General features: G+C 30.4%; 1 protein-coding gene across 1 annotated transcript in view; it reads left to right on the plus strand.

Annotated features, from left to right (window-relative positions):
• The window catches only part of LOC132942439 (putative fatty acyl-CoA reductase CG5065), a 52604-nt gene that overhangs the window by 12126 nt on the left and 22520 nt on the right, over positions 1-17958 (plus strand). The window contains exon 2 of the mRNA XM_061010816.1: positions 15882-16316. Coding sequence (XP_060866799.1) covers positions 16074-16316 — 243 coding nt within the window. The 5' untranslated portion in view covers positions 15882-16073. The remainder of the gene's footprint in view (positions 1-15881; positions 16317-17958) is intronic.

Raw genomic sequence — 17958 nt, forward strand, 5'->3', positions numbered from 1 at the left:
GCTTTAGTATTTTTGGGATTTTTAGATTTTTTTTAGTGAAACCTTATATTACATTTTCTATCTTTTTGTAATTTTACCTTGTATAAAAATGTTTATCGTATCAATACACAAGACACTTTAAAAATATATATAAATAGCTTTAAATAAATGTTAACATTTTAAAATCTGCATCGTGTATAAAAAAATATAATTTATTATTTATGTTGTACCTAGTGTAATTTTTCAAGTTGATCCGATTAATACGATTTTTAGTCTGGTGTTAAAATTCTAGGGGGGGGAAGCCCTTATCAGTCATTCCATGCTACACATCTTGTGATCCACCTTTGACAGTTGACATAAATTACTATACGGACTCTGATAACTGATGAATTGTTTTCTCTATGCATAAAGCACATTCTAGAGCCGAAAAAAACCATTGTGGTTAACTGATGAGTGATCACTACAAATTTGAAATGTCTATACCATAGAAGTAGAACACGCCACTATATTTTAATATAATAGTGATGACTATTGTGTAACGATTAGGGCCCAGATGTAAATTCCCTAAAAACTATCAAAAAATGCTTAGAAAAATAACCAACAATGCTCTAAAAAACATGACCCAAATTATTTTGATTGGCACGCAAGCGTGAGTTAAACAACAGTTTAATTTTTGGCATTTTTAACACTTCTTTACCCTAACTGAACTTACAATAATAAAAATAAAAAATACCAACTTAGACACGCACAATAAATAAACAATACATACTCGAAAAAACGCGATCGCGTACCTAACTATAATATTAAAGCAAATATTGTGAAAACATATTTCTGGACATAATTTTTTGAATATTTTATTATTTCACAGAAAAAAGCTTATATTAAGTACTAAAAATTGATAAAATAATTTGAAAATGCTTAAAATAATATGCTCTAAAAATTGAAAAACTGCGATAGAAGCAAATAAAAGTTTCATTTTTAAAGTATTTGTTGTATTAAACGAGAGCACCCAAAAAATAATGTACTTTGCATTCATGATCACTTATTTATATAGGTATATCTGTAAGATAACCCGTGATGGTGATGGTAGCAATATTAATAATTAATAAATAAACCGTTTACTCCTATATATACGATCAGCCAATGACCAGTTCCGTCAACATAATATGTTCGTGAGTTAACATTAATTGTTGGTGTTTAAATCTAATTTAAATAAGAGGCCCAGAATGAATCAATTTCGTATAAACGCCACCCTGTGTTGTATAATATAATATTATATTAAATGGAGCGCTCTCATTCAAACTACACAGCAGTAGACAGCTCGGTAGATGGAAAAATTTCATTTTAATATACATACAACACACACACACACATCAGCGCGTGTCGTGTTTAAGTTTTTTGTTCGTTTATTTATTTTTTTTTTTCGTACCATAAAGCTTTTCCCGCACGCGTATATATATAATATGTATATAGTACCTATGTATATTATGTTTATGTATACCTACACGTCTGTCCTCTAATGTTTTCGATTGCAAATTCGACACGCGATATCTCTATCGTCGCCGCCGCTGCCGCGTTTCATGTAACTTTTATTTGTTTATTATTGTTTGTTTTTTTTCCCCACATACAACGTCGTGCAGGGGGGAGGGCCTTTACCTGTTTCTCGTTTCTAATCCGTTTTCCACATGCCACTCCGATTTCCCCACAGACAAAAACACTTCGTGTAGTTATTGTTTATTATAATGCAGATATATTATATGTGTAAGTATAACGTCGGTGGTCGGTTTATTTTTTTGTTTATTATGCCTGCAAGCAGAAACCAAAACCGTACTTTATTGCAGTAATAAAATATATAGTGGATGCCGATGCGGGCGAGTGACGGACAAAGTTATTGGTGGTTCAATTTTGTACCGTGGTATAACTACAACGCGTATACTCCGTACATATTATATAGTGTTACAATCTGTTTCCTCTCGTAACGCATATATCATACTGCACGACATAATAATTCTTACACCCGAACTTTGCTTGTAAGAACGTGTTTGCCTGATTTTTCGAAATTGAATTTATATGCGAAACAACTTCTATAAATGCATCGCTCTGCGTGATATACTCTGTGATTTTTTATCTAAATTTTGATTTCAAATATTTAAATGTTATGTACACTACACTCAACATTGCGCATTTCTAATTCCTCATGTTATAATACATTAATACTGCAGAATGCATAGATACACATATAAGTATATCTTTTTACCAACATACTACATAATAGTTGGTACGTTTTATTTCCCGACAATTTACCAGAGTAATAATATTTTATTTCGGAAAAAGATTGCATTTATTATCATCTATAAGCCAATAGAATTGGCAATGTGTATGTATTGAGATGCCTAGATAATAAACGCAGTATTACGTATAGAATTTGAAAAAGGAAATCGATTATTGCCAGACCGGCACACGAGACGTCGTAATACTGCAGACACTATAATATATGTATAATAAGCCCCGCGTGATATTATTATGAGTATATACTGCCTAATAAAATAATAATTTATTGGGTATATTAAATATAATAATAGTAATTATTTATTTAACGATCAATATCAATGATATTAAATGGTTATTATATAGTACATATATTTAAATCACAATTTTATTGTCGTTAGAATAACACTATTGACTTTGTAATAGTTTGGTGGGTGGAAAAAACCGTCAGTTGGAAATATTTAGTCAAACACCATAATATATAAGGAACTATATGAGTAACTATAATAATTACTTTATTTGTGAAAATAAATTCCAATTGCAATATATCAATATAATATATTACAATTATAATATAATATATTATATAACTGTTTTACTGTAATTATATAACCAAATTATATAAGTACGCCGAGAGATAGTCGAATAATCTCTCCCGCGAGAACGGAAAAGATTTCTCGTCGCCAAAATAAGTCGTTTTTTACCTTGTTGCGGTGCGTATAATAGTCATCCGTCGGAAGTGAATATTATGCAATACACGTTGGCAACAATATTATTATTGTGCGTGAACCTCAGATGCTGCAAGTCACTATACAATTCTGATGTATTTCGAAAGTTATCCAACATCTATAATAATTGATTTGTATATAGGTATACGCATGTATGTAGGTAGGTACCCATATGTATGTTCTATACAAAATTACATTGTATGAGTATATATAATAATACGTTTGGGTGCAGTTTAATATTTGATGCGTACAATGCACAATGCACCGCGATGACACCGTTCCGGTTTAACGCATAGTAGTATATTATATATAAGACTATAACTATTATATTGTCCGTGAAAATCTAAGGCGATGATAATGTTTAAGAATAAATGTATTATGTTATGTAGCCATATATAGGTTAATGCACATATAGATACTGCAGGTGGTACGTGCGCGATGTACACGCAGTGGCTGATCTATAGTGAATGGGGGCTGAAAAGAGGTCAACGTCTTCTCATCCCCTCTCCGTGAGCGCTCGAACGTAATTATTTCTTGTCGTCATTTCGTTTTGTGTCCTATAAACATAATATTATTAAATTGATTAGGTGATAAGTATTAGTTAAATTTAGTTTAACCAGCATACCGAAAAATTATGTCGTCGATTATTGTAATAATATAATAATAATGCTGGTTACCTACTCTGTATTCGACTGAAATATAATATTATATTATGAAGTAATCATTTTGTAGACAACTACAATATATTATAAGTATATAATACTTGTATGTATAAACTTTATGCTAATAAAGTATAGAGGTACGATGAGGAGAAAACTCTTCACATTTTACCCTTAAGCGATTTAAGCCCCATAGAACCATCGGTTATAAAGTTTTGCAGTGCAAGCCTTTTTTAATTTCAAATAATTGGTGGTGGTAGTGGTGGTACCATGGGAGAATGCGACATTGTAAGCAGATTACGTGCCTTATAAATACATATTTTCAGTCAAATATTAAAATGTATTTTACAACAAAAAATAAATTAATAAAATTACGAGGTATAGCGGACTCTGCCGACCCTTTAATAGTGTTGGATATCCGGGTGATGCATTTGCACCCTAAATCCGGTCCAAGACTAGCACTGCAGCTGTGATAGTATATTAAAATTCAATATTTTCAACAGAAACACAAAAAATTACATTTATGTTGCCTGTTCCAGAAATCCCTAATCGTAATACAGGCTTAATATATTTCATACATACCCGTGTGCTGGTACTTGGTACTAGGGAGGTATATTGAGTCCTAACGTAAACCGAGCACTTGTTTTTACAGTTACCGCTCATTATCTCATAAGGTATTGAAATTTGTGAAAATATTATTTTTTTGCATGATTTTAAGTCATTAGAAATCAATTTTTTTTTTTAAATAAAGTTTTTCTCTATTTTTTATCGTTATTAATGTTTAAGTTTTCAATATACATACAAATCGAATTTCAAACAAGTACCTATAAGTTTATAAACTTTAGTGGGTTGGTGGTCTCTTATTCTGTTCATGTATAATATAAACTAAAAATGCTTATAAGTTATAATTTATAAGTTTATAAGTACCTATATAGGTATAAATAGTAGTTTGAACATGGATTTGTATATCGTCCCCGTTCATGCAAAACACACCAAGTCCAAAAACATGATTTTTGAGTATGAGCTTTTGCAATTTTTCCAATCTTTAATTCCATAATATTATGTAACCAAATTTTTTTTTTTGCTTGTTTTAATTGATTTTCTCTTAAGTAAAGTAGTCATTTATAAATGGCTGTAAACAATATTACACTGTGAATTTTATTATTCTTATTATAGTTAAAATACAATTTACTAAGTTGGACTTAGTGACTTTTGCATAGTTTACATGGACTTAGTGTGTATTGCAAGTATCTAATTGTTGACCTGCAGAATCTAAATAATATAATATAAAAACTCATTTTAATACAATTTAATTCTTTTTATTTTTTTATAATCAATAGGAAACATTTTATATTTTTTCATAATATTATAATGATATTTATAGGTATAAAAAATGCATAAACTTTAACATTTTAAAGAATAACAATTAAAATAACATTTTAGAAATTAACATAAGCAATATACTTTAAAATAAAATAAAAAACTTTAAAAAAATATTATGTAATAACTTTTTTATTCTGAAATCTTATCAGAATTTCTTTCAAGTCCTGAATTTAAATTTAATTCTCAAAATAAAATAAAATGCATAAACAAATATAAAATATAAATTAAAATAACTTTCACTTTTAAAATGTAATTAACAGAATGATTTTAAATAAAAAAAAAACTTAATAGAAATACATAATACATATTTTTTATTCTGAAGTCTCATCATAATCACTTTCTAGTATAGGATTTAAATCTAACACTCTTAATGTGGATGGGAGAGAAGCATACCAAGCATGGTATTGAGAAGGAATAACATTTTGTTTGCATAACTTTTGCAAATCATTGTACTTAGCTGTTGATATTGGTAACATACTTGTATAGGCTTTTTTAAGTTGATCAGTTTCTTTAGGTACAAACTCAGTTCGTGCAGTTGACCTTCTTTTGACTAATTTTATGTTTATTTTAGAAAACTCATCAGAATAATCATATCGATATAGCAAATGATTTGGATATTCTTTGTCATATCTCAGTGTTTTTATTTTAAGCCAGTTTACTTTCTCACCACATGTATTTATGCCAGTATTTTGTAAATATGCACTGGATAATGCTGCCAAATCATAAAAATCATTATATTCAATTTCAATTACTTCATAAGGCTGAGCATTACTCCGATGACGAGAAGAGCGAGCATACTTGAAGATGTTTAACCAATCATTTACTGTATACACACTAGTGTACTTTTTAGCTTTTTCAATAGAGCTATGCATTGAATCACACTCCATCATAGAATGACCTGATTCTAAAAATTTTTGTTCAATGACTTGGATATGATTACTGGTTTGAACTATAAACATAAGAATAGCTGCAACATTTTTGTTTCTATTCTGGCCCCCACAAGTATCAGAAAAAAGTGATAAACCAGTTACATTTTTATCAAGTGTATTTATGTAACGGTACAAACAAGAACCAATTTCATTACTTCCTCTTTTTCCATGTACTTCTGTCCAAACATAACAGTATGCTTTATTAGGTAATGCCCCTTCATATACTGTAAAATTGTAACAGCAAAGTTTACGGCTATAGTACATTGGAGATACATCACTTGAAGGAATCTGAAGAACACTTTGCAAATCATAGGTAACTGTCACAAAGTTTGAATTAGTTGAAGCTTTTTCTTTGTCATTAGATTTGTCCAAGTTTGCTGACTTCTCTCGTTCTTTATGACTTTCATAGATCAATTTCAAATTTTCTTTTTCATTTTCATTAGCATCATTGTATTTAGCACAAAGAGAACATTGATCCTTTTTTGGTTTATAAAATGAAAGATTGTACTCTTGACAAAACACTCGTTTGTATGTTGTTAAACTTGGTGGCTTGATCAGAACTCTATTAGGTATTACAATAATAAATAATTAAATTCAAACTATTAATTCTACATAGGTAAGTAAATAGTATTGTATTTCTTTTAAAATAACTTGTATTATGCTTAAGAAGCATTAATGTTATAGTAATTTGTTTAAAATAAATACTTACTGATTCGGAAATTGTTAAATTTGTATTAATGCCAGTGGACGATGAAGCTAATGAAACAATGTTATTAATTCTACTAAATCGACTCATTGTGACACTAGAAAATAACGTGATTACACTAAAATAATAATAATATACAGATGGTTAACTTACAAGTTACATTATTTTATTTTTAAGTTTAAGTAGTTTAACTATTTAACTAATAGTTCTTATCAAAATAATATTCTAATCTTCGCGAGAAATAACTATTTATAAACTTCAATAAATATAAAATAAGTATTTATAATAAATATTTATAATCAATTTAATTGTAACCACTAACCACTAACCACGATTAAATACTTTAAATCGTGATTCTAACTACTCAATAATGATAAAAAAAATAATAATATTAATAATTTATAGATTAAAAATGGACTTAATTAATTTTGCATGTTAGTAACTATATCCTATGAATCAACTCATGCAGTCATGCACAACGCATTAAGTCCACGTGTGGACTTAGTGTGTTCTGCGTATTAAGGAAAATATCGAATGGACTTAGTTAACATTTTGAATTGTATATTAAACATCTTTAAATAATATTGGGACTTAGTTGAATACAGCATATTGTAGATATTTTAAAACTGAATTTTATATGACAATAAACCGGAAAACCCGATTTTTGGACTTAGTGTGTTTTGCATGAACGGGGACGATATATTGGTACCCGTACCTTCTCAGAAAAATATTCCACCTCGGAACTTTATTAAATTAAAGATTTATCATGCTAAAATATAAAAATAAAAATATAAAAATAAAAAATAAATGATAACAATATTATGGTATATTTTTTTTATTCACAATTTTTTTTTGACATGACTTAAATTATATAAAAAAATGTTTATACTTTTTGACATGATAAGTGTTCACTATTAAAAGCGCATCCACTCCGCCTTGTATTGAATATTTCCACTCTAGGTGACAATGCTGTAAAAGTTGCGGCGGCGCTCGGCGGTGGCACGGTTTTGTGCGGATAAAATTTCGACCGACCATTAGCAGCTGGTCTTGTTTATAGCAATTTAAACCACATAATTATTATTCTATGTCTAAACCAGCTACACCTTTACAAATTCCTATTGTAGCGGTCTGCGGAATATCGCCTATTTTGTGGGAGAAATTTGATCGCATTTCTCGGTCGTACTGTACGCCAATTACGGTATAGGTAAATACCGCATATAATAATATAGTCATTATAATAAATTGTATACAGTCGGAATCGAACAATAGCCGAGGAAAACGATCTGTATACATTTTTTGTATCGTACACCATACAACTCTCTGTAGGTATATTACGGTTACGCGTATATATACAGAGTGATTCACCGAGCATGCTCACACTCCCATTATTTCATTTTATAACGAATTTATTCGAATTCTGACTTTTGAAATATACCTACCTACTTAAAGAGCATATTTTCAAATATTTGAGATTTTTATACTACCTTAGGAGGGTCATGTGGCGATAAAAACTTCCGTTTTCAAAATAAGAACCCACTGTTTTACTGTAGATTATTAATTAGTGAACAATTTTGATGTAGGAACATAATTCAAAATTCGAACGAGTAGATTTTTAGTTATTATATGGTTACTAAGGACAATATTCCTAAAAAATTGTTTTACAAAAATATAAAACGGATGTAATATCGGATATAGTATTTATTATACTTGGACCATTTTCATAATTGTTTCTAAATATTAATAGATTAATAAATTTTCAAATTACCATATAGCCCCAAATCTTTCAAACCCACATAGGCACAGTATACAAACATCGAATTACGATGTCAAAATGTTCAGAAAAACTCAATAATTTAGACTTATCATCAATAATTTTAAAAAGTGGGTTTGTCATTTGAAACTTTTATCTTCACAGGACATTCCTTAAACCAGTACGAAAAATCTCAAGAATTCGAAATATGGTCTTAAAGTATATTAATTAAACATTATAAAAATCAGATTTTGAATAACTTCACTGTCGAAGAAGAAAAATGGGGTGAGCGTGTTTGGTGAATCACCCTGTATACAAACATATTAGGTTTTCGAACGACGTTTTCTTGTGAGAAAAGCGCCCGGAGAGGCGTTGTTTTGTTAAACTGTCGTAACAACAACAGCAGAAGCAACAACAACAACAACAACAACAACAACACCAACAATATAATAATATAAAAACGTACGCAAGTAGGTATAGTCATACAATATAATATATTGTGTGCGACGTTAATGCTGAAGGGACACGCGAGAATTGTTTTATTATTATCATCGGCCATCTTGCCACGTACACGCGTTATAGAATTATCGTCGCAATCACGATGTTTAGCCGTTTAGGAACAATAATAATATAATAATAATAATAATAATAATAATAATAATAATAATATAATGACGTATACCTACCGTCATTGTTACTATAACAAACGGGACAGTCTTGCTGTTCGGGTATATAGTCGTCGTTTACGCCATTCAAATTATTATACCTAAATCGTGCATCGACGACATAATAATATTATATTGTACCTACTATCGAAAATAATGTATTGAAAAACAGTTTTGCCACTGAAACTCCGTTTAAACGTCTTCCAGATAATACAATTCGTTTTTGCTGCCTACATATTAATACACTCACACGTAGGTCCCAACTGGTGAAGACTGATAAGTGACGACATATAGTCATAGCACGTACATACGTCGATCGACGACGTCACGGCAAAGTGCTCTGTTTCCTCATCGCGGCCCCTGTGTGCACTACAAAAATACGAATACACGTAAAAATATACCAATCAAATTACCAATCTCCCCCGATGAGGATTTTAACTCTGAACCAATTTTAACGTTTGATAATATAATATTATAAACCAAAATAAATTCATAAAATTCTATTTAATATAGTTACTCGATTGTTCAATAATATGTATACAATATAAATACAGAGGTTTTACTAACAAACAATGATATTATTATGATTATGAACAAAATATATATGTTATAACAGTGATTTACAAATTTAAGTTTTGAAAGTGATTAAGTAAATAAAATAAAACGTAGGAAAAGGTGAAAATATTATGGCATACAACTTCAAACTTTCATAATATTTTCTACCACTTTCTGAAAAATAGAAATGTGAACTAAAGATATGGGTATCATATCTACTCCCGAGGGCCAAGAATAACAAGAAAAAGGTCAACCAACACAATGCATATATTATTTACAAATGGTTTACTCGTTTTTAACATTTAGAGAACATGACGTATATAAAGCTAGCTAATAAAAAACTTCTTATTATCTTATTTTATTTTTAATAATTGTCTTAATATAATTAGGTGTAGTGTTAGCGTATATAAATACCGTTTTAACTACAATCGATAAAATATTAAAATAATGATAATAATTTCTGTTTTTACATTTCGGGAGTTGCGCCGGTCGTCTTCGTCCATCCTAAAGTTTGACTAATGTTCACAAAAAATATGCCGCCTCGCCCGATACTGAATTTCTATAACAGTAATGCTAACTGATAATAATAATATTATGCAGTTGATAATATCGCACTAAAGCGAAAAACGGTTTCAGAAGATAGTCGAACCGAAAATATATTTTCTAGTTTTTTGGGCGTCATTTGTTACCGTTTCCTCGTTTGTCTTCGCCGTGTATAATATTACTGTTATATACATACGACCTACCTATAATATATTATATTGTCTATAGGTATTATGTTATTGCCGTAATCTTGATCGCGGAACTGTTCTCAGCTCGATCGCCGTCGGTTAGTCAGGGTAGTCGAAGTCTTATAAATAACCGGATGTAACGACTACAATAATCGATCAAACGTCGGAGGGGTTTTTTTGCGATAACGGCACCCCCACGTTTTTCACCGTCGACATGGTATAATAATCGGTGACGACGATTTATCAATTTGCACTGCAATCGATCCGACAATCTACTATATTGCCCACATTGTATAATAGGTATGTCATTTCAACGTTTCACAAAATACGAGAGTTTGCGCAGTATCTACGCGCGCACAATGTACAAAAAATTTTATCACAATAGGCGTGAGATGTTAGACAACGGAATGTATTGATATTAATAAAAGAAAAAAATGTACCGGTTAAAATAACGTCAAAAATCGAAAGTAAAAAAAAAAAATACTAATAGGTATTAGGTATATCGATAAATTGTTTGTAAAATCATTACGTTTCCCCCGAAATATTGAAAGCACATATTATAGCTATAATATACCGTGATTAAAACCTACCTAGTAGTTACCTATATAAGATTTTTACATAAATAATGTTGAAGAATAACTTTATCAATTAATAACTAGTATTGGGCTATTCTATAAACATACATTTAAAATGTGTTAGACAATTATAGGTACTTTTCTACATTATTTAATGGTAACTTGATTTCGACAGATATTCACGTTCGTAAGGCTATAAAGTCCCGTATCTATATTTCTAATATTATTGTAGGTAAAACTATCGAAACTCAACAGATATTATTTTTACTGTTACAATTTATTTTTTTTAAAAACTAGGTAAATTGTTATTTATTACATCGCCCGATGATATATTTAGGAATTTCGATTAGCTAAGATGAGGATGTGATGCACTGATGCCCGCATCGTACTGTGTTGTCTCCGTTTTACAAATGCATAACGTGGCAGCACATTTTCAGTAGCAGTTTCAATTATATTGTGTTGCTAGTTTTATAGTTTTATATTACAACAAATGTACCTATTATCAAATTTAAAGTTGAGAATATTATGATCTGTGTTCTATCGTCGGTTTTTTTTTTTTGCTATTTTAATTTTAATATTTAGCTTACTAATAACTCGTTTTAAAATTAAAATTGGTAAAAACAACGATAGAACACAGATAATAATATTCTTACCTTTAAATTAAATAATAGGTAATTAGACATTAGCCAGTAATTTTACTGTGCCACAACGCCCATACAAACGTTTTTTAGTTTTAACACATTGCTATAAAACAATTTGTCATTCTAAACAATATTTAAAAAAAAAATAATAATCAACAATATTTTACATATTTTTGTACATTGTACACATAAAATAGAAAAAGAAGTTCAATAAACATGCCGGAAAAATGGACTATCTTAAAATAATAATAATTTCATCTTTGTTTATAAGTTGAATGATGTCTTCAGACAAAACAAAAGATACAGATGTTATTGGCTTATCGAAAATCTAAGTTTAGTTTTGAAAATACTCGTTCACACTTAACTTTTGTGCACGGAAGTAGAAGAACATATTTAAATGCTGTACAGAATGCAGAATGTGTTGAATAAACCAGCTGACGTTGTCGTTTATTGTTCAAAAAGAATTTGAAATGTCCCACTCACGACTCGCAAGTAATTTAAATATACAATTTCCCATTTGGCTATGGGCTCCCCAATATTGGAAAACATCCAAGGGCCCCCGGGTAGCCCAGACCAACACTTGATTCATTAATATATAATACCTAAATTAACTTCATTAGTACATTTATTCTTTATTTTAACATAATTAAAATATTATACATAATATGAAGAATGGCAATAGTTTATTTTTTTACCTGTGAGTTATGGACATGAAAGGTTTTAATTTAATTTAATTAAATTCCCTATTACAGTAATTGATATTTGTTAGGTGAATTCAATAAATCATAATATTTAATATCTTTGATCTTTTTTCATGACCATAATATTATATATAAAAAAAAGTGTAATCATATTTGAACTTGCTTCAGTACCTATCATGCGTATCTAACGTAAGATAAGCACGGTCCGGTCGATATCTGAGCACAATAATAAATTATACTCGAGAATACGTTCCATCATCGCGACGAGTACCCAGCTACAGTCAAATGCCCGTTTAAGTATTTCATTTAATAGGTACAAATATTATGAGTTAATTAATTAATTAATAACTGTGATGTGTTTTTGTTTACAAATATCACAATTTATGTAACGAAAATTAATCATATAAAGCAAGACCTATATGATATAAATATAAGATTTGTTAATTTAATTTAGTGAGTTAGTAATTAATACATTTATAGGTAGATACCTACACTTGAGTAGGTATGCTAAATATAGGTACCCAGGTACATCTATAAAAATACGTAATTACTAATTAATAATCACAGGAATAATATTATCATATTCCTGCTCTATTTCACTGGTGTAAATAGTGTGTGTGTGTGGGGGGGGGAACTTAATCCCCCCAAATTTCTGTCAAGTGCCCCTAATTCAAAAGTCTGTACTTCGTATAGAGCATAAATAATTTTTAGAAAATATTATAAAAGGGAGGCTTTAGTCCCCCCCACCCTCAAAAAAAATTGTGCTATTTGTACCTATATGCTAAATCTCAAAGCACGGTATTTCGAGCGGAACAACTGAGCGAAATAAAAATTAGTGATTCGTGAACAATATACGCAATAGCAGTTTTGCGTGTTGTAAGAGTATGAATTAACTTTGTAACACACGAAGTGAGATCGATTTAGTCCTTAGTACCAATTGGACTTTTCTCAGTCTTACCCTAAATACTGACCGTCATAGGTAGCAATTTTTTTTTTATATTATTATAACATTATACTAATATTATTCGTGATTATAATATTATTATAACAGTATTATAATAATATTATAACATTATCATTACAAAATGCTACCTGTACGCATAATAATGACTGTAAATTTATTATTATCGAGTACCTAACACGCGTATTATAATTTATAACAGCACAATTTCAAACCAACTTGGTTTAAAATGTAATACAACTCGCGCAGTATACAAATTACAAAGTTTGAAACAAAGATGCTAATTATATTACGAAACTAATGGTCATGAATCTCGAACGGTCTTTCAAAAAAACAAAACCAGCTTTAATATCAGTCTTTAGGCCAAAGTCCCAAATTATCGTACGATCGTTTCCAGAGCTAAAAACTCGTCGCGGAGTGTTGAAGCGGCGCAACTAACCAGATTATGGAACAAGGTCAATGATTTCACGGCTGACAGCTACACTGGAACGCCTGAAAACGTGTAGAAGTCAATGATTTCACGGCAGACAGCCACGCTGGAACACTAAAAACGCGTAAAGGTGACAAGTTGAACGGGAAACATTCCAAAATATTAAACTCGATATTGAATTTCCGGGAATACAACAAATAATTTTCGAGCAACTAGCTCGTATATTAAAATATTATGTTATATTATACAATTATTGTATAATAAATGTTATAATTTCCAAATGTTCGAAAATAAAGAGAGAAAAAAAAATTGAAAATTGCCATAATATTACGATTACCTACCTACCTACCTAGTTGACAAGTCGGTGTGCGAAATAGACGTACTATATATACATATGACCTATATTCGTCAAGTCAACCGTCAATTGTCAACTACTCGTGGCATCAAATCGGCACTTACTGGTGAAGCTTTAACAATAATACATAGAGCTTTGAAACATCCACGATAATATAAACACATATTGGTGCAATACCATACTAAAGGGAATTTCTTATTTGGAAGCAATAAGAGCATTCGAACCACGGCGGTCAAATCACGGAATTGTGAAGACAAATTATTTATTATTATTCGGAACATGAAACGTGAAACGGAAGTGTAGATCCTAAGGCATAATATGCGATGGGGCCAATAATGATACATAATATTATATCATTTTCATCAAATTATAGACGCAATCACACTAAGCAGAAAGTTCCCACCCTTCCAAATCAGGGCTTGCATTAAACAAAATTCCGTTTTATGTTATCTAAAATTAAAACGTTACATAATGTTTGCGTTTATCGTTATTTAGAATTAAAACGTTACATAATTTTTGCGTTTTTCGTTATTTGGAACTAAAACGTTATACAAGTTTTTCGTTTATCATTATTTAAAATAGTGTTGATATACCTATTAAATTAAAAAATAATAACTAACGCGGGTAGGTAAAGGCTCGAGAATACGGAATATAATATAATCAATTTTTGTATTCTTAGATTGTAGTTGCATGAAATAAATGTTTCTACGAAACCAATAGACCTTTTAAATAAATAATTTTTAAAATATTTCGTTTAGAGCTATTTTTTGTTCAATGATATAATTCTATAAATTACGTTTAGTGTTATTTTCCGTTTAATGTTATTCTATAAATTACATTTTGCGTTATATTTTGTTTAATGATGTATAATATATCTTGTTAATCGTCGTGTTTTGTTTTGCGGTATTTAATTTTTTTTATTAACGTTTACAAATTTCAATAGTTTTTTTTTTCGAATATAACGTTATAATCATAACTTTATTATAACGTTTGCAAGCCCTGTTCCAAATATTAACGGCCATGAAAGGAACTTACTTGAAGAGATCGATTAAAAAACGCAATCACTCAATGATTCAATGAATATTATTAATAATATGTGTACCTACCTTTATTATAATATACTTGTGAAATATTATTCTATTAAGCTGTATACAGCATGTTATGTTTTTCTTTACAAATTATAAATTTGCATGCGAAGAAAATTAGTCTAATAAGTGTAAATACATAATTTAATAATTTAAATCAGACAACATCTAATTCAGTTATAATATTTTACTAAAAACATTTATATAGACCTACGTAATTAAGGAGCGTGTTCGAATAATATGATTAGGTACTATATTCCTACCCAACCTCAAAACAAAACAAAACAAAAAAAAGTCTAACAAAAAAATGTATACATAGTTTAAATTATAGCTTTATACAATATTTTACAAATGTTAAAAGATATAAATGAAGAATTAAACAATTTCACATATTTTCGCAAAACTATAATCTTCGTAGAGCTGTGTAATTTAAAAATGTAGTTTATAAAAGTTGAACCACCACCGCCTGGCGCGTTGATAGTTCAGTATTTCTAATTACACGAGATACACTTAAATAGTAAAGTATGGTAGAAGGACATTTGCCAACCACTCCCTTCTACCCCCCCTTGCCACGACGACGCCGCTCTAGTCCATGGTATCTTAGACCGTGGTTATAATGCACAACGTCTCCTCTTGTCGTCACCCCCCCCCCCCCCCCCCACCACCCACACCATCGTCGCGTATATTCCATTCCATTTTCGCTCACAGTAGGAATGTATTTGTTATATTATAGCAGTCGCTGCACTTTTAAATTAATTTGCCGAATTTCTATCGTTGCAGCGTCACATACACACGAATATCGGCACACGATGTCCGGTCGTTCAGCGGTTGTCCGGGCTTAACAGCGGCGGTCACCGAACAGGGTGTGCACTTCAGCTACTGATACACAAGATCAAGGCGGGACGTCTGCAGTGATCCACAAAGTAAATCTCGTTGAATATCCATCATCTCGGTGCACTCGATTACGATAAGATGGCCGACAACAACAACGACCTGGGTTGCCAGGACTGGAACGCGCCCCCCGCTGACGGGCAAGTGGTGGACTTCTACGACGGCGCGTCGGTGTTCGTCACCGGTGGCACGGGGTTCGTGGGCAAGGCTCTGATCGAGAAGCTGCTCAGGTCGTGTCCCGGTCTGAAGAACATTTACCTGCTGATCAGGCCCAAGCGGGGCAAGGACATAGAGTGCCGTTTCCAGGAGCTGTTGGAAAATCCGGTAAGGAATATTTTTTTCCCCTGAAATTAACACACGACATGTCTATGCACTTTTTGTTTTCTCTCTCTGGCCAACACGTTTAGCAGAACCAATCGTGTGATGTTAACTTAAAAATTAGAATTATAATCGACCAATTATATCAGGTAAGAATATTATTTAAGCATAGGGCTCTTCATAGGATTTTATTGATGTTTTAATTTTAGTGCGAGTTATTAGTATATAATAACTTATTAGTTATAACACTTTAATTTTTTTTATGTGTGTCTGACGCTACTTTTATATGAACATTAAAAACCTTCAACTATTTGAGGGAGGTTTCTGGTTGAAACTTGAATTCAGTTAGTACCTACCTACTCTAGGGAGTAAAAAAAAAATTCTCAGTACTTTTAATTTTTTCAAAACAATTGAGGAAAACGAAAAACAAATTAACCTAACCTCTTACTTATGGGAAAATGGAAATGTTTACACACCTTTTCGACAAAATAATTTTATTTTCTTGTTGGAATTCAAAAACAAATAACCACAGGGAATTGAAATTCTCATACATTACGTATGAAAATCTATTAAAATTTTGAATTCGTAATATAATTATGGCTTTTAATCTAATCAGTTCAATAATTATTATAGTTCTGGTAACGAAAAAAAAATTTGAACACAAGTTATAATGTTTTAGGAATATTATAATTTAAAACATCTTTCCAGTAAAAATTGGTGTCTGGACATATACAGACTTAACATACAATTTTTGAAATCTTTGCTATTGATATAAATATCAATTTATTACCTACATAAGTTTATTTTCTAAAATCTTCAAATTCAACTCGCGTCAAGAAAGGCACCATCGAAATAGCACTTAAAAGGACGCTACTCAGATATTAATTGTTGTCTCCGTGTTACAAGTGCGTAAAATAGTACATTTATGCTCAACAGATCACGTTGAACTCAATTATAGTTTATAAACTAGAGTGAATCGACTTGTTATGAAACTTGATGATAAGAACAGTATCTGTGTTTGCATGTGGGTTTCTACGATAGTTCAGTTTTTAAGTGAGTTATGAGCATTTTTAATTTACGTTCTATTATATGCGCATAACTTGCTAAAAAATTGAAGTAAAAAAACAAAAACACAGATAATGTACTTACCAGCAAGTTTCATAATAGGTCGATTCACTCAAATTTTTAAACTAACGGAGCTAACCGCGTTCTCATGAGCGTACATTTGCCATGTTACGCATTTGTAAGACGAAGACAACAAATATCTGTGTAGCGTCCTCTTAAGAATACAAAATGTAGCATACACAAAAAATTAACGTAAAGTAGTTATTTGTTAGTAATTAAAAGTTAAAAGTTAAAATTTAATTTTTTTTTATTATTATTATTAAATATAAACTATTAAAAAAAATAAAAATTTTAAATTTTTGTTATAAATAAAAGATTTTTATTGTAATTTAATTTTTTCCAATTCGTACTAATTTTAACCCATTGTACTTAAACCTTTAATTACAAACAACTATTTGACACAATCATTTAGTATTAATTTTTTGTGTATGCTACATTTTGTATCCTTAAGAGGACGTTACACAGATATTTGTTGTCTCCGTCTTACAAGTGCATACCATAGCAAATTTACGCTCAACATATT

This window comes from Metopolophium dirhodum, chromosome 1 (genome assembly GCF_019925205.1).
Source record: "Metopolophium dirhodum isolate CAU chromosome 1, ASM1992520v1, whole genome shotgun sequence".
Classification (NCBI taxonomy): domain Eukaryota; kingdom Metazoa; phylum Arthropoda; class Insecta; order Hemiptera; family Aphididae; genus Metopolophium; species Metopolophium dirhodum.